Genomic DNA, 26,852 nt, shown 5'->3' with positions numbered 1-26,852 from the left:
CTAACAAATAATAAAGATATATGACTTAAAGCTACCAAGGGAACCGAGTAAAGAAGTAAAGATTATTCCAGGAATTTAATAACAGGATAGAGGAAGAAATGTACTAGAGTGGGGAATATCAGCCAAATCCTTCATATAAACACTAGCACAAACATTTATTGTAGTTGACCATAAAAAACAGCTAAACAAGTTTTAAAAGTAGTATTCTGGGAGTCAGCTGGCTCAGTACACAGAGCATGTGACTCTTGATCTCGGGGTCCTGAGTTCAAGCCCCATGTTGAANTTCACTTTGAGTCTTTCTCAACCTTTCTCCCTATAATGCTTTTCATATGCATAATGTTACTTCAGTAAAATTATTTGGGGGTAAAAATCAAGGTCTAGGAGAAAACATAAAACACTGTCACTAGCAGAGATTATATACTGTAGTCCAGTTTCTCATTTGGGGGAAAATCTAAGGATACTGGTCATGAGACATACATACCTGAGAAGGAGTGAAAAGCCCCTCTGAAATTTTAACTACTCAGTTAAGTATATTAGTGGTAAATTATAAACTCCCAACTTTCCTCAAAGTAATGTTTCACTTTGCACTTTTTAAAAATATTTTATTTTTTAAGTAATCTTTACACCTAATGTGGGGCTCAAACTTACAACCCCGCGATCAAGAGTTACACACTCCAGTGACTGAGACTGCCAGCCACCGTTATCACATCACACTTTGAATCAACAAAGTGAAGACAGGAGCACCTGGGTGGCTCAGTCGGTTAAGCGTCCAACTTCCACTCAGGTCATGATCTCACGGTTCATGGGTTGGAGCCCCGCGTCAGGCTCTGTGCTGACAGCCAGCTCAGAGCTGGAGCCTGTTTCAGATTCTGTATCTCCCTCTCTCTCTGACCCTCCCCTGTTCATGCTCTCTCAGAAATAAATAAAAACACTTAAAAAAAAGTGAAGACAGTCCCTTACATTATTTACACCCTTTATTCCTTGTCCTAGGTGCATTTCTAGGTTCTCACACTTTCTTAGAAACCTCTTTTTTCTATTCTTTTACTGTACACACCTAGGGAACAATCAAGAGCAGAAACAGATGCAGATAGCTTGAGGTGGTGCAAAGTGAGCCCTCTAGTGGTCAACAGAAGAGTACACTCCATTAGGCTAGACAACTAGGTACCAAAGTGAACAGACACGCAAGCAATTAAGGGCTGTGCTGCACACATCACCTTATACAAAATGATTATAGGGGTGCCTGGATGGCTCAATCCTAGGATCCTTTGTCCTCCTCTCTATTTGCCCCTCCCCCACTCACCCTCTCTTTCAAAAATGAATATACATTAAAAAAAAAAAAAACCCTGTAAAGAATGACTACAAAGGGGCATCTGGGTGGCTCAGTTGGTTAAGCGACCGACCTCAGCTCAGCTCAAGAAGTTGCGGTTCCGGGGTTCGAGCCTTGCATTAGGCTCTGTGCTGACAGCTCAGAGTCTGGGGTCTGTGTCTCTGTGACTCCCTCTGTCTCTGCCCCTCCCCTCCTCGCACTCTGTGTATATGTCTCTCTCTCTCTCTCTCAAAATTAAGCATTAACATTTTTTTTAAAAAGAATGACTATGGAAAACAATATTGATGGCTTAAAAGTCAAGCAGTAATAAGTCATAATCGTCTTTTCAAAATGTAAAATACAAGTGGAGAGTACGAACACAATCCTTTTCTACCACAAATCATGCAGTCCAATTTTCCATATGTGAGATAATCACAGAGATCAGCACACCGGGAGTGCAACGGGTAAGATGTGCCCAGAGAAAAGAAATCACCTTCGCAATCCTAGTATCTCTCCTCTACCCAGGTAAGTATAAGCACATGCCACTCTTGGTACCTCATCCTCATTCCAAGCACTAGACACATGGTCCTTCTCTTCACTCTTCACGCAAACTCTGCATTGTCACTTAGGAAAGAAATAAAGACTTCTCCAAATGTAAAAGCCAGGGCACCATAATGCTTGCAAAGCTACCAAGTGTATGTACAATGTAATCAAACCAGCAGACACTGCTCATTTACACATTCTAAAGGCCTTTTGGTGACACTGTTCTAAGCTTGGTTCCACTGATTTGACATGCTAAATAATCGTTCATTAAAACAAACAGGACTCCAAACCACTAAAACCTGGAGAGTATTTCCTTACTTTATGATAATACTTAATCTTACTGGTGTAGTAAAAGATTTGCAACGGTCAGATCATCTGTAATTACTCACATGTACCTAATATGACCATAAGGCTATTGTATTAAAACAAGATGGCAAAGATAGAATAACAAAGCCCTAACAAAACACACTGTATCATAGGTAGATAATACCATTACTCCTAAACCCTAGTGAAAACTACCAACCTAAAAACTTAGTAAAGATAGGAATAACATGCTTTCTTTAAATAGAGAACCAGGGGAAAGCGCGAACGCAGTCCCCCACTACCACAAATTATGCAGTCAAGTTTCCCACATTTGAGGAAATCGCAGGGGTCAGCACATCCGGAGTGCAACGGGTGAGCCTCACCCTGGGGAAACCACCTTCATGATCATGGTATCTCCCCCTGCCAGGTAAGTATGAGTTGAAAGTGTTGCCCAGCATCTCACCCTCAGAGTCAAGTCACTCTACAGATAGGATCACTTTTCTCATGCATTCTACTGACCCCGTTGCTTCTCAAGTAGTTTCCAAACTATAGTTACTATGGAGAAATATTCTGTATATCTGAATATTGCCAAAATCTTAGGAAATATATGCCTAAATGTAACTATGACCAGCAGTCACTGCACTTATCTACATATTCCACACCCCTTTTGTTGATCTCATTTAGCACATCCTGTTCCTACAGGGTTAATGGTGCTGTTAAAATAAAACAAAGGTAAAGACACTTTACAGATTTAAAGGTAAACCACATAAATGGGTTCCTTCTTTCAAGGCTTTTTAGCTAATGACATCACTGATGTCCAGTGCAGTTCGGTAAGCTAAAAAGATTAAATCTGGCAAAACTGCATATGAAAATCCAGTCTTAGTGGAGCGATTGGGTTGCTCAGTCAGTAAAGTGTCTGACTTTAGCTCAAGTCAGGCTATCAAGTTCATGAAATCAAGCCCTGCATCGGGCTCTCTCCTGTCAGTGCAGAGCCCTCTTTGGATCCTCTGTCTCCCCCCAACTCAGTAAAAAAAAAAAAAAAGAAAAAAAAGAAAAAAAAAAGAAAATCCAGTTCTAGTATTGTTAAACAGGTTGTTCAAGTCTTCCAGCACAAGTACAAGCTATGCTCTTTCAAATATGCAGCAAATGATCACCCTTACTTAAAAGAGCAGGTGTATAGGACGGCAGCTGGCTGGCCGGTTGGTTATGCCACTTTTGATCTCAGGATCATGAGTTTGAGCCCCACATTTGGGGTAGAGATGACTTTTTTAAAGGAAATCTTGAAAAAAACAGCAGTTGTATAAATACTAGTNGGGGAAAACCCCCCCCCCCCCCCCCCCCCCCCACATTTGGGGAAATACCAGAAGTCTGCAGAGCTAGAATGTGATGATGGTCTATAGGACTGGAAGCCTGACTGACCAGGATGTCTTCCCAAGCAAAAAGAATCCATCCTACAAGAAACGATCCAGCCCTCATTCATTCATATTAGACTCTTCAAATGGAGTGAATCCTGTCTCAGGCAATGGTTAATAATTCAAATATTTCACATCCACGTATAAATAGTCTTAATCCTCTCCTGCCTTCATCACTGTAGATTAAAATTTCAGTTTCCAAGTTCCAACTGCTCTTCAATGGTCTCTCCAAGACCACACCAGAATCATCTTATTCCCCAAGTCTTTTTATTATACAAGATTCTTCTGGTGTTCTGTCCTCTGCCAAGAAAAATTAGTCAGAGTTTCATATCTTTAAAACAGGAAGAAAAAATGCTGTTTAAAAATCTTATTAAAGATTAATAAGGAACAACTGAGAACATACAGGTATCTGAGATGGAGAGAGAAAAACAATCTGGGACAGAGAAGGGAGGAAACTCCGTGATATGAGCTGCAACTATTCCTCAAGTCTGACCTTTTGACAGTAACCAATTTGATTTTTATAGATTTTCTCCCCCCAAGAACTATATAATATATATCCATATATACACACAAACATATATATGTATATACAATATGGTCTATAAACAAAATACCTATATTTTGTTTTGTGAAATAAAAGTTAAGATACTCTGAAATCTGACAGGAACCACTCATGTAAGGAGAAAGAGATGTCTAAGAACTAAAATACTGTTACCACCAAACAACTCTTAAATTCAAAGTGTCATTTTCAGAAAATTTCTTAAACCAATAACACACAGCTCTTAAAACCCCCATACTCTTTGTGAGACTAGTTTCAATATTTCAAAAGAACTTACTGTTTGTTACTGGCCTAGTTATCAAAACATTCGTCTGAGACAGTGTGCCTGATGGCAAAAAAGGTAACTTTCCTCACTTTCTTGTAGCTCTAGCAGGTTAAGAAAGACATTAGTGCTGGAGTGCCTGGGTGACTCAGTTTGTTAAAGCAACTGACTTCAGGGACGCCTGGGTGGCTCAGTCGGTTAAGCGTCCGACTTCAGCTCAGGTCATGATCTCGTAGTTTGTGGGTTTGAGCCCTTCATCGAGCTCTGTGCTGACAGCTAGCTCAGAGCCTGGAGCCTGTTTCAGATTCTGTATCTCCTTCTCTCTCTGACCCTTCCCTGCTCATGCTCTCTCTCTCAGAAATAAATAAAACATTAAAAAATTAAAAAAAAAAAGCATCTGATTTCAGCTCAGGTCATGAGCTCACAGTTCATGAGATCAAGCCCCACAAAAGACATTAGTGCTATAATCCTCACAGAATCCGTATAGAACTCAGTATCATATGAGGAAAGCCATATTTCTTTGACTGGAAAAATATAAGTAAATACAGGTGTTTGTTAAAAAATAACTAAGTTAACATAGAAAAACTGAAGAAGCTTCTTGATTCATTTTACAAGGGTTGCAAAATTTTATTGCCCAAACCAGAGAAAGTAGACATAGTAACTTCACGGATTAATCTCATAAATAAAAATGCAAAACTCAAATAAATCAATAACATCTTTATGAACTGGATCTCACAGAGTTTTAAAACAACATACAAAAGGGGTGCCTGGGTGGCTCAGTCGGTTAAGCCTCCGACTTTGGCTCAGGTCATAATCTCACAGTTCAGGCTCTGTGCTGACTGCCAGCTTGGAGCCTGGAACCTGTTCCAGATTCTATGTCTCCCTCTCTCTTTGACCCTCCCCTGCTCATGCTGACTCTCTCTCTCTCTCTCTCTCAGAAATAAATAAAACATTAAAAACGTTTTTTTAAAAATAACACAATAAATATAGGACCTAAGTACATAAATGTATAAGAGTATATATACATATATAAAGTATAAAAAAAGCATGTCATATGGGGCAGGGAGATTACCTCATAAAGAGTGCTTAGAGGGGTGCCAGTGTAGCTCAGGCTGTTATACCTCTGACTCTTGTGGATCATGATCTCAAGGTTGGTGATATTCAGCCCCATGTTGGGCTCTGCACTGACAGCACAGAACTTGCTTGGGATTACCTCTCCCTTTGTTTCTGCCCCTCCCTGCTAGTGTGCATGCTCTCTCTCTCAAAAATAAATAAACTTAAAAAAATTTTTTTAAATGTTTTATTTATTTTTGAGAGATAGATAGAGAGCATGAGCAGGGGAGGGTCAGAGAGAGAGGGAGACACAGGATCCAAAGACAGCCTCCAGGCTCTGAGCTGGCTGTCAGCACAGAGCCCGAAGTGGGGCTTGAACCCATGAACCGTGAGATCATGACCTGAGCTGAAGTCGGACACTTAACCAACTGAACCACCCAGGCATCCCTAAAATAAATAAATAAACTTAAAAACAAAAAGAGTGTTTAGAAATTTGGCTCACCTCTGGAAAGAAGGAAAAAATTACTTTCTTCCTCCTACTTTACATTAAAAAAATCAGATAGACTAAAATAGTCAAATTAAATTATAAGCCATATGAAGTTAATTATTTTATTTATTTATAATTTATTTTTTAAAGTTTATTTATTTAAGTAATCGCTACCCTCAATGTGGGGCTCAAACTCATGACCCCAGATCAAAACTCGCACACTCTTCCAAATTTAGGCAGCCAGGCGTCCTGAGACTTTTTGAAATTTTTTCTTACTTATTTAAGTAATCTCAGGACACCTGGGTGGCTCAGTTGGTTAACTGTCCAACTTAGGCTCAGGTTATGATCTCATGGTTCATAAGTTCGAGCCCAGCATCGGTCTCTGCACTGATAGCTCGGAGTCCAGTGCCTGCTTTGGACTCTGTGTCTCCCTCTCTCTGCCCCTCCTCTGTTCATGTTCTGTCTCTCTTTCTCTCTCTCTCTCAAAAATAAAGATTAAAAAAAAACTCTATGTCCAAAGTGGTGCTCAAACTCACAACCCCAAGATCGAGTCATGTGCTCTTTCGACTGAGCCAGCCAGGCGCCCCAAACAAAAGACTTTCTAAGCATGTTACCAAAGTCAGAATTAAATCAAACTTTGACTATATTTGCATACAAAAACATCAACAAAGTAGAAAATCTCAAAGTTTAAAATCTTTTTTTAATTTTTAAAAATTATTATGTTTATTTATTTTGAGAGAGACAAAGAGAGAGACAGAGTGTAAGCAGAAGAGGGACAGATAGAGAGGGAGACACAGAATCCAAAGCAGGCTCCAGGCTCTGAGCTATCAATGCAGAGCCTGATGCGGGGCTTGAACCTATAAACCATGAGATCATGACCTGAGCCTAAGTCGGACGCTTAACCAAATGAGCCACTCAGGCACCTCTAAAACCATTTTTTTAGTTTGAGAGAGAGTAAGCATATCCAAACAGGGGAGGGGCAGAGAGAGAGAGCGAGCATGGGAGAGATTGAATCTCACGCAGTGCAGTGCCTGATGAGGGGCTGGAACCCACAAACCATGAGATCATGACCTGAGCCAAAAACCCAGAGTCAGATGCTTAACCGAATGAGCCACTCAGGCATCCTGAGAACCTCTAAGTTTAAATACACATGACAAAGTGGGAAGATATTTGTGATGTACAGATTAGGCAAATAGCCTGTACAATGCAACATGCATATCAGAGAGGGTAGGCAGCATATGCATTACAAATATGGGTTTTGAATTCAATATGGGTTTTGACTCAAAGCTGAGCAGAATGCTTGGCCTACAGTAAGCACCATAAGTATTAGTTACTGTTTCTGATAATAAAAAAAAGAACTGTTACAAATATATATTTTATTTATTTTTATTTTTGAGAGAGAGAGAGAGAGAGAAAGACAAGTGGGGCTCACCTGAAGTGTGGCTTATGCTCACCAGAAGCAGGGCTTGAACTCACCTGAAGTGGGGCTCAAGTTCACCCAACATGGGGCTCTGGGGCTCGAGCTTACCCAATATGAGGTTGCAACTCACAAACCTGGAGATCATGACCTGAGCTGACGTCAGATGCTTAACCAACTGAGCCACCTATGTGCCCATAAATATATTTTTAAAATTAAAGTACCTCAGTTATAAGATGGGAAAGAATGTACACAGATGTTCGTTGCACCATTATTCACAATAGCCAAGAGGTGTCCATTCACATTTGTTTTAATTTTTTTTTGTTTTATTTATTTCTGAGATAGAGAGAGACAGCATGGGCAGGGGAGGGTCAGAGAGAGAGGGAGATACAGAATCTGAAACAGGCTCCAGGCTCTGAGCTAGTTGTCAGCACACAGCCCAGCATGGGGCTCGAACCCACAAACAGTGAGATGATGACCTTAGTCAAAGTCAGATGCTTAACTGACTGAGTCACCCAGGAGCCCTATGGAGGTATCCATTCACATTTGAATGGATAAACAAAGTGTGGTATAAATATACAATTAAATATTATTCAAACTTAAAAAGAAGGGACACTCTGACACATCCTACAACATGGATAAGCTTTCAGGACGTTACGCTATGTGAAATAAACCAGTCACCAAAAGACAAATACTTCATTATTCCACCTCTGTAAAGTATCAAGAGTAGTCACAGAAACAGAAAGTAGAATGGCTGAGAGAAGGGGGAGCTGGGAGTTATTGTTTAATAGGTACAGCGTTTCAGCGTTGAAAGATAAAGCTCTGGAGATTGGTTGTACCATATTGTGAATATAATTAACATTTTTGAACTGTATACTTAAAAATGGTGAAGATGGTAAATTTTAGGTTATGTGTATTTTACTATTTTTACAAATTAAAAGTGGGCAAAGGAGGGGCGCCTGGGTGGCTCAGTCTGTTAGGCATCTGACTTTGGCTCAGGTCATGATCTCATAGTTCTGTGCTGACAGCTCAGAGCCTGGAGCCTGTTTCAGATTCTGTGCCTCTCTCTCTCTCTCTCTGATCCTCCTCTGCTCACATTGTCTCAGTCTCTCTCAGAAAAAAAAAAAAAAAACTATGTGAAAAAAATTTAACCTCTCTTTGTAATAAAAGATAACAACCATTCTGTCTCCCTCTCTCACTGCCCTCCCCTGCTCACAATGTTTCTCTCTCGCTCTCAAAAATAAACATAAACAAATTTTAAAAATAAAATAAAATAATAAAATCAATTATACCTCAATAACAAAGAGGCAGGAAAAGCATTTAAAGACTGCAAATGTGTTGGGGTGGAGGTGGTAAAACTAGCCCTCATATGCTGTCAATAGAAGTGTAAGTGGTACAAACATTTGGGAATATGATCCAAAATGAAAAAGTGCATACTCTCTAGAGTACCCAGGAATCCTATTTCCAGAAATGTATCCTGAGAGAAGAGAAAGAGAGAGAATGCTATTTCATCACAGCAAAATAACTGGAAATAATTCAACTGTACACCTATAGGCCACTGATTAGAAAGATGGTCCTCAGGACAGAACAGTATGCAACCACTAAACTTAATTTTCAAATAATTTGTAATTACATGGGAGAAAGCTTCTGATAAAATATTAAGTGAAAAACAAAAGATACAATTTTTTTCCAATTTAACTGCAAATATGTAAAATAAACACTTTCATATGAACTTGTAGAAAGATTAAAATAAACCAAAGTAATAAAATAAACCAAAATTTATCTATGAGTTAAATAGAAAGTTTGTGAATCAGTTTTATTTTCTTTTTTATATTTTCTACATTTCATTTTCTACAAATATATACTTCTTATAAGTATATATTTTCCACAATATTTAAAGTTACAAAATAGAAAAAATATAGGGAGAGAAGTACAGGTCAATCATCTAATCATCCTTTCTTTTAACAAGTATCTATTGAGCACCTACTAAAGCCATACACTGGGCTAGGGGCTCTAGGAAAACGACAGTAAAATCTACATGGTCCCGCTCTACTGAAGTAGACATATGTTAAGTAAATGATCACACAGAGGCATTTGGTGAATGATAGCCTTAAAAGGGAGTCTAAGAAATTTGGTCTGTATCCTAAGAGCAAAATAGGACGTGACATGAACTGAAATGTACTGCAGAAAGAACATTCCGGCCGCAGCATGGATGAACAAACTACAGGGGAAGATGCAGAGACCAACTAAAAGGATCTTATGTACCTACAAGCAAAATGCTGAGAGCTTGGCCTAGAGATGGAGACATGAACATAATCAAGAGATATCAAAGAGAAAATTGATTGAATTTGCATGTGCATTGAACATGGGGAGTGGAAGGGAACGAGGTGTCAAGAATGATTCCTAGGTTTCTGGTCTGTACACATGGAAGGATGGATATTCAATTCCCGGAGGCAGGGAATGCAGGAAAAGGACTAGGTTTTGGGAGTGGGCTGAAGAAGATAATGAGTTAGATTTAAGACAGGCTGAGTTGGGAGATTTTGCACCGTCTAGGAGGCAATCAGATATTTGCCTCTGTAGGCCAGAGAACAGGCCAGGGCTAGAAATATAAATTTAAGAATCACTGGCATATAGTCACTCAACTGTGAATGTGAGTAAGATAGCAGAGAGAGGGAGAGGGAGAGTAAGAGAGAACAAGAGAGGAAGAGAGAACAGAATAGTCAACAAAAGTTCTGCTATGGGACTTTAAAAGAACCGTAACATTTCAGGGCAAGGAAGAGGAGTTTCCAAGTGAGACAGAAAGCCAGCTGGGTAGGAAGGAAATCAGGAGTGTGATATCACAGAAATGTGAAGAACGTTTCAAGAGTTTATGTAGGACAAATATATATTGAGCTCCTACTATGTATAAGACTTTGTGCATTGATAGTGATATTCCACATATGTGTCTGAGGCCACACACTTTATCATAACCACCTTTCTAAAAAGTGTTTATTTTTGAGAGACAGAGAGACAGAATATGAGCATGGGAACAGCAGAGAGAGAGAGAGAGAGAGAATGAGAATGAATCTGAAACAGGCTCCAAGCTCCGAACTGTCAGGACAGAGCCTGACTCAGGACTTGAACTCAGAAACGGCAAGATCATGACCTAGGCTGAAGTCAGATGTTTAACTGACTGAGCCACCCAGATATCCCTATCCCTATCATAACCACCTTTAAAGCTAAACCTAGATTCAAAGTTTTTTCTCAGTCCAAACAGCACTCATTTCTCTCACCATTCCCAAATCTACTTGAACATGCCAGGTCACCATTTTTAGAAGTTCTATATTTTTAGGTTAAAAGAAAATAAACTTCTCAGCTATAAACAGAAATATTCAGATTACTCCTCTCCAATATCTCTACAAAACAGCCCAGTAAACTGTTCACAGAATCATTGTAAGCATCAAGTTCAATAACATATATATGCACTTTTCTCTGGCACTTTATAATTGTAGGGATTTTAAAAATGTCTCTCAGCATTAGCACTCTGCTGAGCTTTATTCAACTGACTACACATATTAGAGTATTTTAAAATGAAGAAGCTAAAATTTATTATGTACCTTCTCTGTGCTAAAGACTTTATGTTTGTTCATTTGATCTTTCCAATAACCCCATGAAATCTTACCTTCCACCTGCAGGAGGAAACGGAGTAATCTGCTGCAAGTCTTACAGTTGATAATTTCCAGAGATGTAATACAAACCCAAATTTGTATGACTCCAAAGCTCATGCTCATTTGTCCATAGCAGTGCCTCTCAATTTTCATCAAGTAACCACAAATTGCAAAGGAAGAAAAACCCATATTCCCATGAGGCTTTGGGAGACCACTGAGGTATCCGGTTGAAACTGGATCTTTCCTCTGTCTTATATTTATGCGAAAATTTATTTTTATATTTGCATTTTACTTTACAATATATTAGTGTATTTAGTATGTTTTAAGTAGCTTACCAGTTAAATCATTCAATTCTTCCCTCTCTAAAAAAATTTTTTTTTTGGAGAGAATCTGACACAATAGGAAAGTTCACAAAAATCCCACAGCTTTGTTTAGTTTCTAGTGCCTGGCTTCATAAAAATGGATCCTAGTTTGAAAGCCTAACTACAGAGCAAACTGCATTAAAGAAATCTTAAGAATGACGTGAAAACAATAATTATACGCAATTCAGGGGTCAAAATAAGCTATTAATAACACGTAATTGTATGACTGCAGGTACAGTCAACTACTTTTAACTCTCCACTGTCAATGAAACTAAGTTCTAAACACGACTGATTCCACAGAGTTTGAGCAAACTAACTGAAGGTCTAGCCCTGAATATGTTAACACCATCTCTTCTTCACCCAAGGCTGGTTGCTTTATAAGCATGAATTCTCCCTACGTTTATGTAATCCCCAATGTGTGCTCAGATGTGACTAACTACTACTGAGTGGCAAACAGGACACATTTTGATCTGTCCCACCGGATTTTCTCCGCCTTACCAAATGGGGACAAACACTTCTTGAATTCTACGCCCCAGCCGCCACCCCAAGATGGGCTCACAATTTGGAGGTAGTTCAGGGTAGAAGAAAGGGTACTAGGTTTTAATTTTGGCTTCAAGAAAACTAAGCTTCTATGTCCTTGTTTACACCTCGTGGTACGATTGTGAGCATTTGAAATGCGTGGGATTTTTCTGAAGTTCTCAACGCGTTTCCTTCCTTGGATCTTAAGTAGCTAAGGAGCTCTGATTTGCAATATTCAGGGAGTTACTTTAAGCTAGGAAAAAAAGTCAAGGCGAAGAATCTTACCAAAAGGCAGCGAACGAGTTACTCCCGTAAAGGAATCATACTCACTTAGCCAAGGAAAGGCTGCGTAAACCACCTTCTAAATCGCCTCAATTCCCTCAAAATTCTGTTTCAAAAGTGGTCCCTTCTCAACTCTGTATCAGAGCAGGAGCTCTTGCTTAGCCCAAGTACTTCCACTCAAAAACGGGGAGCCCACGCCCAGCCCACTAAGGGTACATTACTTGCTCATTTTTCCAGCTACCAGGCAGGCGGTGAACCAACGGTCTCGAAAACCACCATACTTCAGACTGAACTCGCGGGGAAGGCGTGGATTAGGATTGGGCGCCTGGTGCTCTCCGCGGCGGGGGGGGGTGCTGGCCCACAATCCCTCACGCGGGCAAGGGCGAGGGCGAGGGCGGGAAAGGCGAAGGGGGAAGGCAAGGGGTACACCTGACAAGAAAAGCCAAGAAACTGGAACCCTATAATGGAGACACTTATTAACGCTTATATGAACGTTTCATACCCCAAACTGCTAACTAGCCAATGTGTGCGTTACCCCCAATCCGGGAGCTCATTCCTGTTAATAACTCTGAGGTTTCCACCCAAGGGGCCAGGGATAAGGTGAGATGTGTGAAAGGCCTGGTCTCCGTCTTGCGGTCTCCATACATCTTTCTACTGTCAGGATGTATGTTTGATGGGGTAAATCCTATATGGGATTTGGAAGAATCACGACTAAAACGGTGCGGGTGCTTGAAAATCTACGGTTCCTCCTCAAAGGGGCCAGGTTCTAGGCCTCGAGCAGGCAAGCCGCAGGCCCCGCCCCTTCCGTCTGACGTCTGACGTCACACGGCGCGGGCCGCGCGGGCGTGCCGGCGTGCGGCGTTGAGGCCGGGGTTTAGCAACTCTGGGTTTGTGCGGTTGCGCGCGTAAGCGTCGGGCTTTGAAATGCAGCGGGATTTAGTGAGTTTCCCGCTGTCCCCAGCGGTGCGGGTGAAGTTGGTGTCTGCAGGTTTCCAGACTGCCGAGGAACTTCTAGAGGTGAAGCCATCCGAGCTCAGCAAAGGTAATGACTCCTGGTAGCAAGCTGAGGCACACGAACTGCCGTTTGTGCCGCGTCCATCTCGGCTCTTCCGCCTTTAGGCATCAGCCCAGTGTCCACCAGTTTCCTCCGTCCAAAACTGCGTTTGCAAAGTGAAACGGGCATGATTTGGGCGGTTAGAACTGCGGTCTTGAAAACATTTGCTCATTATCTCATTTATTATTCAGCAAGAGCCCTGTTAACGTGGGTTATTATGTCCAATATGTTGATGAAGGAACAGATGCTTGAGAGGTTAAGTAGCTTTTTATGATGACTGTGCTAGGATAGCGTGGAGCCAGGATTGGTACCCAGTGTATCTAGTTTTCGCTGTGCCAGAATTCATGGGGCAAGGGATTACCTTTGAGAAATGGAGGATTCGTGAGAGGGTTTGAGACATTGAGCGAGAAAGGGAGCAGAATCCCCAGAACCTGGAGAAAGGGATAGAAAGAAGACATTGCTTCTCTTATGTCATTCACTGGAAAAACAAAACAAAACCCCCCAAACTTTTTATTCCAGAACACTGTAGATGTTACATTGGTGGGAACCACTGTGTCATGAGGTATGCATGACAGCTGTGTGCTGTCAGCCCCGCTCTACATACACACATTATGGTGTGCTCAGAACTGTGCTCTTAAGAAAGAACAAATTTTAAATCCTGGCCCTCAACATGGAAAATAAGGAGGTTTCAACTTGTCCTTCAAGAATAAATGTAGGCCCAGCATTAACTGTTTTTTTTTTGTTTTTTTTTTTTTACAAATAGTTTATTGTCAAATTAGTTTCCACATAACACTCAGTGCTCATCCCCATACGTGTCCTCCTCTACAGCATTAACTGTTTTAAATCTTAAGCTGCACATTGTCCCCCAAAGTTTATTGGACTCTTTTTTTTTCATATTTTATTCATTTCTGAGAGAGAGACAGAGAGACAGAGAGACAGTGTGAGCAGGGGAGGGTCAGAGAGAGAGGGAGACATAGAATCTCAAGCAGGCTCCAGGTTCTGAGATAGCTGTCAGCACAGAGCCCAATGTGGGGCTCGAACCCACAAACTGTTAGATCATGACCTGAGCCAAAGTCGGTCGCTTAACTGACTGAGCCACCCAGGTGCCCCATATTGGGCTCTTTCTGTATGTTGATTTTACAAAAAAAGAAATGAGAGAATCAGCATGATAATAATAGCTAACAATTAATGAGCATTTTTGGATGGCTTCTGTATTCTACCAAACTTTTCAGCATGTATTGTGTTATTCCCGTTTTGCAAAAGAAAAAATCTGAGGCAAAAAAAGTAACTTGCCCATACTAAATAACTACATAGTAAGTGATTCAGTTAGTTTACAAACCTAAAATATAGGACTCCAGAGTTTAGGCTCTTTAATTGGGCATGATTTTCATTTCCTTGTCACCATTTTTGTCTTTTGTTAGTGCCAAATTTACACTCATATCCTAACTAAATCAAGCAGTGACATATCAAATTTGTAGGTGATGTCACCCTCACCATTATTTTTTTCATTAGCAGCTTGTTTTTGTTTTTTAAATGTTTATTCCTTTTTAAAAACTTTTTTTTAATGTTTATTTTTGAGAAAGAGACAGAGTGGGAGCAGGGGAGAGGCAGAAAGAGAGGGAGTCAGAATCTGAGCTGTCAGCACAGAACCTGATAATGGGGCTTGAACTCACGAACCATGAGATTATCACTTGAGTCAAAGTTGGACGTTCAACTGGCTGAGCCACACAGGTGCCCCTGTTTATTCTTTTTTGAGAGAGAAAGCATGAGCAAGGGAGGGGCAGAGAGAGAAGGGAACAGAGGATTCAAAGTGGGCTCCACACTGACAGCAGTGAGCCCAGTGTCGGGCTTGAACTCACAACCTGTGAGATCATGAAGTCGGATGCCTAACTGACTGAGCCACCCAGATGCCCCAGCAGCTTCTTTTGTAATTGCTATTTCGTCAAGCCATATTGTCTGATAGGAATGAAATTGCATAGTTAAGGAAGCGTAAGTATATTGTTTAAAATATTTGTGCATCAAGGGGCGCCTCGGTGGCTTAGTCGGTTAAGCGTCCGACTTTCGCTTAGGTCATGATCTCGCGGTTCGTGGGTTCGAGCCCCGCGTCGGGCTCTGTGCTGACTGCCAGCTCAGAGCCTGGAGGCTGTTTCAGTCTGTGAATCCCCCTCTCTCTGCCCCTCCCCTGCTCACGCTGTCTCTCTCTCTCTCCTAGAAATAAATAAAACATTAAAAAAAAATATTTGTGCATCAAATAATTGTTCTCATTAAATAATTTGGAGTGAGGGGCACCAGGGTGGCTCAGTTGGTTAAGGGTCCAACTTCACTTCAGGTCATGATCTCATGGTTCGTGAGTTTGAACCCTGCGTCGGGCTTTGTGCTGACAGCTCGGAGCCTGGAGCCTGCTTCAGATTCTGTGCCTCCCTCTCTTTCTTTACTCCGCCCCTGCGCATGCTCTGTCTTTCTCTCAAGAATAAATAAACATTGGGCACCTGGGTGGCTTAGTCGGTTAAGCGTCCGACTTTGGCTCAGGTCATGATCTCGCAGTTCATGAGTCCGAGCCCCATGTCGGACTCTGTGCTGACAGCTAGCTCGGAGCCTGAAGCCTGTTTTCAGATTCTGTATCTCCCTCTTTCTCTGACCCTCCTCTGCTCATGCGGTCTCTCTCTCTCTCTCTCTCTCTCAGAAATAAATTAAAAAAAAAAATTTTTTTTAAAGAATAAATAAACATTAAAAAATAATAATTTGGAGTGACTATGAATTTTTCATGACAGTGTTTCCATAAAAGTTTTTATTATGAATAATACATGCACATGTACCTCTTAAAGTTGAATCTTGTTTTAGGCAGTTGGAGGCCATTTTCATTATCTTCTGGAAGTAATTTAGATACCTTATTAGAGCAAGATAACTGTGACTTCATGGGACCAAAATGGATAGTAAAAGAACTGACTGCCAGTACATTTTTATTTCTACCTCCTGAGATACTACTGTAAGTACTCAAATGCTTTAGAGGTATAGGTTTCCAAATTCTGTTTTTGAGGTAATAAATAATCATACATGTAAAGTACATAAAGACTAAGAAACATAGTTACTTGTTTTTATCAACCTGAAAAATTCAATAGTTGGTGGAATGTTAGTTACGTTTTTATATTTCTTTACTTTTGGCATCACTCTTATTATCTAAAAATTAGAACTAATGAAGACAATCCAATAGCATGTTAGACTTTTAAATTTCTAAAATCAGGGTGTTTTTGTTGTTTTTTCTCTTATTTTACTTTCAGAAGTCGGGATATCTAAAGAGGAAGCATTAGAAACTCTGCAAATTATAAGAAGAGAATGTCTCACAAATAAATCAAGATATGCTGCTGCAGCTGAGTCAGGCAAGAAGTGTACAGCACTGGAACTTCTTGAGCAGGAGCATACCCAGAGCTTCATAATTACCTTCTGTTCAGCACTAGATAATATTCTTGGGGGTGGAATACCCTTAACCAAAACAACAGAAATTTGTGGAGTACCAGGTGTTGGAAAAACACAATTATGGTAAAGTCAAATGTTCCCCTCTTAAGGGTAGGCTTAATAACATTTTATGTAAGTAATAGAATATGGTACTGTGGGTCTATATTCAGGAGACCAAAAATAGCATGTATGTGCTTTTAATTTTGTGTGTGTGTGTGTGTGTATGCGCGCGCACACACATACATCAGACAAAAATCAGTTTACCATTTTGATAAATTGATATGGATTGTTTTGAGATTATTTTGATATTCAAAAATGTTTCTTTTGCAACACTGTAATGTGTTTATTAGGATAAACAGGCAGTCTTCTATTTTATTATATAATTATTTCCTGGGAGTATATTTGAAAGTCAGATATTTGAAAGTAGATTTATGTATAAGAAAGGGTTTCCTTCCCAGAGGCCTAAAAACTACTAAAAAGTCCATAATCATAGTTTTATGAGTACCCCCCGGCACTAATCCAAATATCAATTGAAATATATACATTTGGAGGAGAGAGTTAGCCATATCTGTGGTGGTACCTAATGGGTGGTGATGTGGCATTGAAAAAACACTGCCATTAACCATGAGAGACTCTTGAATGCTGACAAAAACTGAGGACTGATGGATGTTGGGGGGAGGAGGGATGGGCATGGAGGAGGACACTTGTGGGGATGAGCACTGCGTGTTATGTGGAAACTAATTTGACAATAAACGATTTGTAAAAAAAAAAAAAAACTAGAATAGTAATAGTTAGAAAATGTAAAAAAAAAAACAAACACTGCCTTAGATGGTAATGATAACGATTCATACTTCTCTTGACAGTATGCAGTTGGCGGTAGATGTGCAGATACCAGAATGTTTTGGAGGAGTGGAAGGTGAAGCAGTTTTTATTGATACTGAAGGAAGTTTTATGGTTGAGAGAGTGGTAGACCTTGCTACTGCCTGCATTCAGCACCTTCACCTTATAGCAGGAACACATATGGGAGAGGGTAAGTTAGCAAGTGATCCTCTTTTTTCTGTATGATAAAAGTAATTTGCATATGTACCTGTCAAGCCTCAGCAAGAAACCCTTTAGAATGAAGCTTAATGACTTGACAGTGTCCTAGTGTTAAACATTCAGATGTCTTTTATAGAATTAGAAATGCCACAACCTAGACTGGCTTTTTCTTTTTATTTTATGGCCCTCGCTTCTGGGCCATATAACCTGTGTGTGTATTTCAGTGTATGACTTCAAATCATCATGCTCTGAACTGCCAGTTATAAATTAATGTTGTTGGACACCTTGATGTAAGTAAATGTTGTCTCAGTGCATTCCATATATTCAATGCATTCAGTTTATATTGACTTCCATACTGGTTTTTTAATACACCAGAGGTAGCTTTGAAAAACCATGTTGGAAATGTTTAGAGTATTAAGCTTATTGACTTTCGGGTGCTCTGAGTAGAATGTAATTGATTTCATGGCTGTGTTCATTGTTTTATTAAAGTGGGGATTTTTTGAGCTTGTGATGTAGAAAGAGTGATTTTTTTTTTAATGTTTACTTATCGTTGAGAGAGAGAGAGACAGAGTGTGAACAGAGGAGGGGCAGAGAGAGAGGGAGACACAGAATATGAAGCAAGCTCCAGGCTCCAAGCTGTCAGCACACAGAGCCTGACATGAGACACAGGGCTCGAGCTCATGAACCATGAGATCGTGACCTGAGCCGAAGTCAGAGACTTAACTGACTGAGCTACCCAGGCGCCCCAAGAGTATTTGATTTTTTAAAAAACATTTAAAGGTGGGGCACCTGGATAGCTTAGTTGGCTAAGCATCTGACTTTTTAAAAATATTTATTTATTTATTTAGAGAGAAAGCGCAAGCAGGGGAGGGGCAGAGAGAGAGGGAGACAGAATACCAAGCAGGCTCCATCTCACCAACCGTGAGATCATGACCTGAGCTGAAATCAACAGTTGGTTGTTAACCAGCTGAGCCTTCCAGGCACCTCTTAATTTGCAGTCCTATGAAAAAAACAAAGAGAAAGAGAAATTCTATTATGTTACTTCTATTCAATGAAAGTCAATAACTAGAAATACAAAAAGGCAGGCATTAAAACTGTAGTTGTGTATGTGTATAAAGTTTCTCAATACACATGGAGGAAACAGTGGAGTAGGTGAAAATAAGAGGCCAGAAATTATGCAATGATAGTTTATAGTAATTTTGTTACAATTTTGTTATCTTTCAGTTTGAGTGGAAAGTTTGTTATTCACAGTGAAGCATTTTGTTTTTCAAAAGTATTGTTTTCCTACAATCACCAATATATCAAAATAAGTAAAACTAATTATTTTAAGATTGTTTTGTTTATTTTAGAGCACCCAAAAGCTTTGGAGGATTTCACTCTTGAAAATATTCTTTCCCATATTTACTATTTTCGTTGTCGTGACTACACAGAGCTATTGGCACAAGTTTATCTCCTTCCAGACTTCCTTTCAGAACACTCAAAGGTAATGCTCAAATACTGAAATACAGCTAACCTTTGGAGTATCTTGGGAGGTGTTTGATTAACATTAAAAATAAGTAAATAGTATAGTGGCATATGCCCATTCAAAAATCTCTTCCTTGTCCTACAGTTTATTTATATTTTCATATATTTAATATATATATCTTATGCCCAAAGTAAGAAATTGAAATAATATAGAAAGAGATTCTGTCTCCAGTAATGATAGAATAGCTTCTAACAAACTCTGTAGAACGGTGTAAAATGAAAAATAAAACTACCCTTCTATTGCTTCCTAATACTTCTCCCTAAAGTTGACCACTATTGTTTTTTGTGTGTCTCCTCAAAAAAATTTTTATATATTTCGCAGTATCTGTCTACCCATTTTTAACATTTGTTAATGGGATAAGACCATAATATGGTTCTGCACCTTCCATTTTGGCTTAGAGTTTTGCATATCTTTCTATATCACCACATGTGGATAGACCTCATCCTTTTTTCAGCTGCATATTATTTGATTTTAAGAAGGTGCTTTTTGCTATTGGTGGGAATGTAAAATGGTACAATTGCCTCAGAAAACAGTATGGCAATTCCTCAAAAAATTGAAAATAGAATTACCCTATGACCCAGAAGTTCCACTTCTGTGTATATAACCAAAAGAATTGAAAACAGGATCTTGAAGAGATAGTTATACACCTGTGTCCATAGCAACATTATTAATATTACCTAAAACATGGAAGCAACCCAAGTATCCATTGATGGATGAATAGATCAGCAAAATGTGGTATATACATACAATGTAAAATTATTCAGCCTTAAAAAGGAAAGAAATTCTGACATATGCTACTCCTTGGATGAATTTGAGGACATTATGTAAGGTGAAATAAGCCAGTCACACCAAAAAAAGACATACCATATTATTTTACTTACATGAGATGAGGTGTCAAGAGTAGTTAAATTCATGGACACATAAAGTAGAATGGTGGTTATGAGGACCTAGGGGGAAGAGGAGAATGGACAGTTATTGTTTAATGGGTATAGAGTTCAGTTTTACAAGATGAATATGTGTATTTTACTATGTAAAAAAATTGGGGAAAAAGTAAGTACCTTAATTTAACTAATCCTGTTGGTGATCTTTTAGATGGTGTTATTAATAATTGTTCGGAGATAATTCTTCATCTTGGGGCACATTTGTATGTTTATGGGATAAATTCTAAGTATTAGAATTACATTAAAGAGTATATACATATTTAATTTTGATAAATATTACACATGACAAAGACTCTCTTTGACCAAACATTAGTCAACTTCCTCTAAGTCTTCTTTTTCAATAGGCCTTGAACTTCATCCACATCCTGTCTTAGGCCTGACCAATGCAGTTCATTACTGTGAATAATGCTGCTATGAATATAGGGGTACAGTAGTAAAGAATCTTATAAATTAGAGAGAGTCTCCCACCCTTAATACTTGATCACCCTTGGTATCTCAAGTTCTTATTCCCCACTTTTGATGTATATGTCTTTGGTCTGCCTGTAACAAGAATTGTGTTAGGTCACTTTAGCAAGAATCCTACCCATGATGTCCCCTCTTACTCTGCTTCTTGGCTGTAAATCCCCACTTGTTCATGTTGTATTTGGGTTTAAACAGAGAGCTGAGCAGGGGAGGGTCAGAGAGAGAGGGAGACACAGAATCTGAAGCAGGCTCCAGGCTCTGAGGTGTCAGCACAGAGCCTGACTCAGGGCTCAAACTCATGGATCGCAAGATCATAACCTGAGCCAAAATCAGACACCCAGTTGACGGAGCCACCTGGGCGCCCCTGATGCTGGTTTCTGATTCCATTCCATTCTGGTCAGAGAAGATAACTTTATATGATTCCATCTTTATGTATTTATTGAGACTTATTTTGTTACCCAACATCCAGGTCTATCCAGGAGAATGTTCCATGTGCACTTTAGAAGAATGTGTATTCATTCTGCTGTTTGAGTGGAATGCTTTATATGTGTTTATATGTTCATTTTAGTTGGCTTCTAGCGTTAGGTCTTTTCTTTCCTGGTTTATCTTTTGTCCAGTTCTGTCCATCATTGAATGCAGAGTGTTGAAATCTCCAGTGTTACTATAGAATCGTCTCATTTCTTTCTTTAATTTTGTCAGTTTTTGCTTTAGATATTTTAAGGCTCTATTGTTAGCCCTATTGTGTATATGTATTTACAATCGTTTCCTTTTTTTTTTTTTTTTTAATAGATCAGCCTTTCTTTATTGGTAAGCAGGCAGGCGGTCGGCAAGTCAGGATGCTGGGGAGCAGCTGGGGAGAGGGTTCTGCACTTGCCATCACAGTATATAATTGCTATATTTTCTTGATGAATTGACCCTTTTATTATTATACAATTATTTTATATAAATTATTATTTATCATTATCCTTCTTTGTCTCTTGTAACAAGTTTTTTCCTGAAGTCTCTTGTCTGATATTAGTATAGCTGTTACAGCTCTGTTTTGGTTACTGTTTGCAGGCAATATCTTTTTCTATCCTTCCACTTTTATGTGTATCTTTGGACCTAAAGTGAGTCTTTTGTAGAAAGTTTGTAGTTAGATCATTTAAAAAATTTTTTTTATTATTATTATTTTTTTTACAAATAGTTTATTGTCAGATTGGTTTCCATATAACACCCAGTGCTCATCCCCACAAGTGCCCTCCTCCATGACTTTGAGATATCTTATGTAGTTACATTTACTGATACTCTTTCTGTATGGATTTGAGTTTCTGTCTGGTGTTCTTTCATTTTCAGCTGGAAGGACTCTTTCCAGTATTTCCAAGTATTTCTTGTAATAGATCTAACAATTCTGTTTATCTGGGAATATCTTAATTTCTGTTTCACTTTTGAAGAATACTTTCGCCCAATTCACAATTCTTGGTTGACAATGTTTTTTCTTTCAGCAATTTGTATATGTCATCCTATCACTTTCTGGCCTTTGAGAACCAATGAATGAACAAGTAAATGAATAAATACACGTGTGTGTGTGTGTGTGTGTGTGTGTGTGTGTGTGTGTGTAATCTCATTTTTACCACTCCATTGGTATGCTGGTAAATTTTTAGTGACTGGCTTTCCGGGAAAGAAAATGTATGCATATATATACATACATAGTTTATTATAAAGTTGCTGACATAAAGGATGGATAGCACACTATTTACAAATAATAATAAAACAGAATACTCTCTTTTTTTTTTTTTAGTTTAATTTATTTAAGTAATCTCTACACCCAATGTGGGACTTAAACTCATAACCTCGAGATCAAGAGTTGCATGTTCTTCCAACTGAGCCATGCAGGTGCTCCCAAGTGATACTCTATATTATAAATCTGTAGCCAACTGAGTCATACAGAAAGCTTTCACTGATTTGATTTTTTTATTGAGATTAATTTCACATAATAAAATTCGCCATTTAAAAGTGAACAATTTACCGGGCACCTGGGTGGCTCAGTCGGATACGCGTCTGACTTTAGCTCAGGTCATGATCTCGCAGTTTGTGGCTTCAAGCCCTGCATCGGCTTTGTGCTGACAGCTCAGAGCCTGGAGCCTCTCTTCAGATTCTTTGTCTCCCTCTCTCTCTGACCCTCCCCTGCTTGCACTGCCTCTGTCTATCAAAAATAAATAAAACATTAAAAAAAAGAGTGAACAATTCAGGGGCACCTGGGTGGCTCAGTTGGCTGAGTGTTCAACTCTTGATTTTGGCTTCAGGTCACGATTCCAGGATTGTGGGATTGAGCCTCACATTGGGCTCCATGTTCAGCATGGAGCCTTCTTGGGATTCTCTTTCTCTTTCCCTCAGCCCCTCTCCCTTGATCTCTCTCTCTGTCTCTCTGTCTCTGTCCTGTGTCTCTCTCTCTCTCTCTCAAATAAATAAATAAAAATTAAAAAATAAAACTGAACAATTCAGTGCAGTTAGTACATTCACAGTGTTGTCAACCACTGCCTCTATCTAGTTCCAAATGTTTTTATCATCCTAAAAGTAAACTAATACTCATTACAGAGTTGCTCCCTATCCTGCCTCCCTGCAAAGAGCCTGGTGACAACCAATCTGTATTCTGTCTCTATAGATTTACCTATTTTGGATATTGCATATAAATGGAATCACACAATACATGATCTTTTTGGTCTGGCTTTTTCACTTAGCATAATAGATTCAAAGATCATCTGCTTCGTAGCATATATCTGTACTTCATTCCTATTTATGGTGGAATAATAATCTGTCGTATGTATACACCACAATCTCTGTATCCTTCCATCTATTGATGAACATTTGGGCAGTTTCTACCTTTTGGTTATTGTGAATTGGGCTGCTATGAACATGTATGTACATATATATATTTTTAGTACCAGTTTTCAGTTCTTTGGGGCATAAACCCAGAAGTGAAATTTCTGGGTCAAATTGGTAATACTATGTTTAATTTTTTGAAGAATCACTGAACTGTTTCTTCATAGTCGCTGAACCATTTTACATTCTTACCGCCAACTTATGAGGTTTGCCTTCATTTTAATTTTGCTAAACTTATGTATTCTTATTTGACCTATGTAATTATTTGGCAAAATCACACTACCAATGAGCATATGATTGCTATCCAGTTCAAAAGAAGTTGCCCGCCTCATGATGAACAAGTACTGTTTTAACAGGAATGCTGATTGATATTTTTGCTTATGTTAACAAGTGTGATGAAAGTGAAACAACAAAGGTATATTTTTTAAATTGAAGTATAATTGATGTAAAAAATCCTGTTAGTTACAAGTGTACATTATAGCGTTTTGGTATTTTTACACATTATGAAATAATCCCCACAATATGTCTAGTTACCATCTGTCACAATACAAAAAGGTATGTGTGTATGTCTTTATATGTGGGCTCTTTCCATCTTAGTGGTCCTTATCTGGGACTCAGTTCTGTTGCCTCCTGTTTCATTGATGCCTTCCCTCACATCTAGTCTGAGTTAACCTCTCTACTTTATCACCTACTTATTTGTCATCATTTCACCCAGTGTAGTTTCTTCATAACTCCTAATATGATTAGAAATTATTCATGTATTTGCTTGCATTTTACTTGTCCTTTACTCCACTAGAACATAAACTAGAAGAGAACAGGGACCTTGTCTTTTGTTCCCCACTGCCTAGAACAGTGACTGACATATAGTAGGTATCAGTAAATATTTGCTGAATGAAGGAATGAATACTCTAAATAAAAGATAAAAAATGACTTCCTTAGACATGTCTTTATCAAATCCTCTTCTTTAGTGTAATCCTTATTAGATAGAAAAATATATAATCTTAACAGGTTTTTAAAATTTCTTCATATTTGGATTAGTTCCCAAATTCTGTTTGTTCTTGGACCTTAGATCTTGGACTATACTGCAACTGTCATGAAAATATTTATCATCTATAAGTGAACTGTCTTGATTAGAATTTCAAGACAAACCTGTCTCATGCTGAATTCTACATTTTAACAGATTCTGTAATAATTATTTGCCTTATAGTATATTTAAAATTAAGGAGGAAAAGTATGCCAAGAACTAGATTTTGAAGATGGTATGATTAATATTTGATAAGTTTTTTTAAACGAAAAATCTTGACGGTAAAATGAAATACTGACTTGAAGAATTTGTTTTACTAAGACTTCAGAAGTGCTTTTTATCAGTGTGAAATGCCTCTGTAAAGATTGTGTATAGTGGCAAAGTATAAGAAAATTGCTTCTTTTTCTTTTGTTGAATTACTTTTTAAAGTTGATAAATTGTCTTTTATTTTTGAAGTTTATTTATTTTTGAGGAAGAGAGAGAACACACATGAGAGCATGACGAGGGAGGGGCAGTGAGACCTGGGACTCTGAACTCCCATCTTAAGCAGGCTCCATGCTTAGCCTGGGGCTCTGACTCACAAACTATAAGATCGTGACCTGAGCTGAAATCCATTCATACTTAACTGACTGAGCCACCCAGGTGCCCCAAGTTGATAAATTATCAAATCAGAGTACATTTTAACTTTCGGTGATTAATGCAGAAAGCATTGGGTGAGTAGATTTATAGCTCTCCAAAGCTTTTGGAGAGTTAGAAATAGAACCCTGTATTTCAAGGATTTTTTTTTTCTTGCAATGAACTATGCTTTTTGGATGTCACTTTTTAAAGTTTATTTTTAACACCAAACCTAATATCCTTATCTCTTCCACATTTAGGTTCGATTAGTGATAGTGGATGGCATTGCTTTTCCTTTTCGTCATGACCTAGATGACCTCTCCCTTCGTACTCGATTACTAAATGGCCTAGCCCAGCAAATGATCAGCCTTGCAAATAACTACAGGTTAGCTGTAAGTATTATTAGTCAAGAGAACTTTATAATGAAGTCAAGCTTGTGTAACATAACAATGTCTAGAAATAACAAAATAGAATTTGACTAAAAGCAAATAATACGGATGGTTTAGAATGTAGTTTTGGTTTGATTTCTGGAAAAAATTAATTCAAGACATAAATGTTGTATATCAGTTTTCCTAGAAAATAACAAGCATAGTCAAGATGCGATATTTCAAAATGGACTTGTTTGATAAAGGAATGCTACATTTGGTAATTGCAATGTTGGGATTTTCTTGTCTAAATATACTGGACATTTTTGGGGGGCGCCTGAGTGGCTCAGTCAATTGAGTGTCCAACTTCAGCTCAGGTCAGAATCTCACAATTCGTGAGTTTGGGCCCCATATCAGGCTTGCTGCTGTCAGTACAGAGCCCTCTTCAAATCCTCTGTCCCTCCCCTGCTCACTTGCTCTCTCTCTCAAAAAAATCAACATATAAAATTTTTTTTTCATAAATATGCTTGATGTTTTTCAGGTAAGGTCTTCTAACATCCCGTTTTTCTTTTACTCTGGGTCTTTTTATTAGTACATGTTGTGTAATCACAGATTCAGATCGATAGAAAAGTTACATAGTGTGAACAACCTGGAAGATTGGAGATGGAGCGAACTCTCTAGATTTGAAATATGAGGTTAGATGTACACATAAGTTCCAAGTGAAGACATAAAGAGGAGTGAGGTAACAATCTTTTTTTTTCTGCCTATTTGCCGTCACTGTCTCCTCTGCAACCCTATGCCACATTCTCACACAAATACACTTGTCCAGGAGGGAAATTGGAAAAGAGCAAATTGCTTAACTTGACTTTCTTGTATTTACCCTAATTAGAGAGTCTTTAGCACATATCCATAATGTAGCATAAGTGGATAAACAACTCTTTAATGAGGGGCACCTGGGTTAAGCGTCGGTTAAGCGTCCGACTTTCTCTGAGGTCATGATCTCGCAGTTCGTGGGTTCGAGCCCCGTGTCACGCTCTGTGCTGACTGCCAGCTCAGACCCTGGAGCCTATTTCAGAGTCTGTGTCTCCCTCTCTCTCTGACCCTCCCCTGCTCACGCTGTCTTTCTCTCTCTCCTAGAAATAAAAAAATATAAAAAAAAATATTAAAAAAAGAAAAAGAATTCTTTGATGAAATCATTTTGAAACATACATTTTGATTTTTGAAGTTTTATATATTTTTTTGGCATATAACAAAAAAGCAGTGTCCTGTGTTTGAATTATTGTCATTAATTTGTAGTTTTATACATCAATGAAGAGCCCCAGTAGGGGGCACTCAAGACTGTTGGGTTGCATAGTTCCTTAGGG

General features: G+C 38.8%; 2 protein-coding genes and 1 non-coding gene across 9 annotated transcripts in view; 1 reads left to right on the top strand and 2 right to left on the bottom strand.

The window, feature by feature from the left end:
- The window catches only part of TEX14 (testis expressed 14, intercellular bridge forming factor), a 117,723-nt gene extending 105,301 nt beyond the window's left edge, over positions 1 to 12,422 (bottom strand). For all 5 annotated transcript variants that reach the window (XM_077745543.1, XM_077745545.1, XM_077745546.1 and 2 more), the window contains exon 1: positions 12,374 to 12,422. In XM_077745543.1, coding sequence (XP_077601669.1) covers positions 12,374 to 12,381 — 8 coding nt within the window. In that variant the 5' untranslated portion in view covers positions 12,382 to 12,422. The remainder of the gene's footprint in view (positions 1 to 12,373) is intronic.
- On the bottom strand, positions 2,423 to 2,587 carry LOC144216304 (U1 spliceosomal RNA). Its single transcript, XR_013330627.1, has one exon. It is a non-coding gene; the product is annotated as a U1 spliceosomal RNA (small nuclear RNA).
- A 591-nt stretch (positions 12,423 to 13,013) lies between the features above and the next one.
- Positions 13,014 to 26,852, top strand: part of RAD51C (RAD51 paralog C) — a 29,428-nt gene continuing 15,589 nt past the window's right edge. For all 3 annotated transcript variants that reach the window (XM_077745615.1, XM_077745614.1, XM_077745613.1), the window contains exons 1-5: positions 13,014 to 13,194; positions 16,485 to 16,743; positions 17,523 to 17,689; positions 19,047 to 19,180; positions 25,384 to 25,515. In XM_077745615.1, coding sequence (XP_077601741.1) covers positions 13,077 to 13,194; positions 16,485 to 16,743; positions 17,523 to 17,689; positions 19,047 to 19,180; positions 25,384 to 25,515 — 810 coding nt within the window. In that variant the 5' untranslated portion in view covers positions 13,014 to 13,076. The remainder of the gene's footprint in view (positions 13,195 to 16,484; positions 16,744 to 17,522; positions 17,690 to 19,046; positions 19,181 to 25,383; positions 25,516 to 26,852) is intronic.

The sequence above is a fragment of the Crocuta crocuta genome, unplaced genomic scaffold (genome assembly GCF_008692635.1).
Source record: "Crocuta crocuta isolate KB4526 unplaced genomic scaffold, BGI_CrCroc_1.0 scaffold333, whole genome shotgun sequence".
In the NCBI taxonomy this organism is placed as follows: Eukaryota; Metazoa; Chordata; class Mammalia; order Carnivora; family Hyaenidae; genus Crocuta; species Crocuta crocuta.
This window is presented reverse-complemented; position numbering and strand designations above follow the sequence as displayed.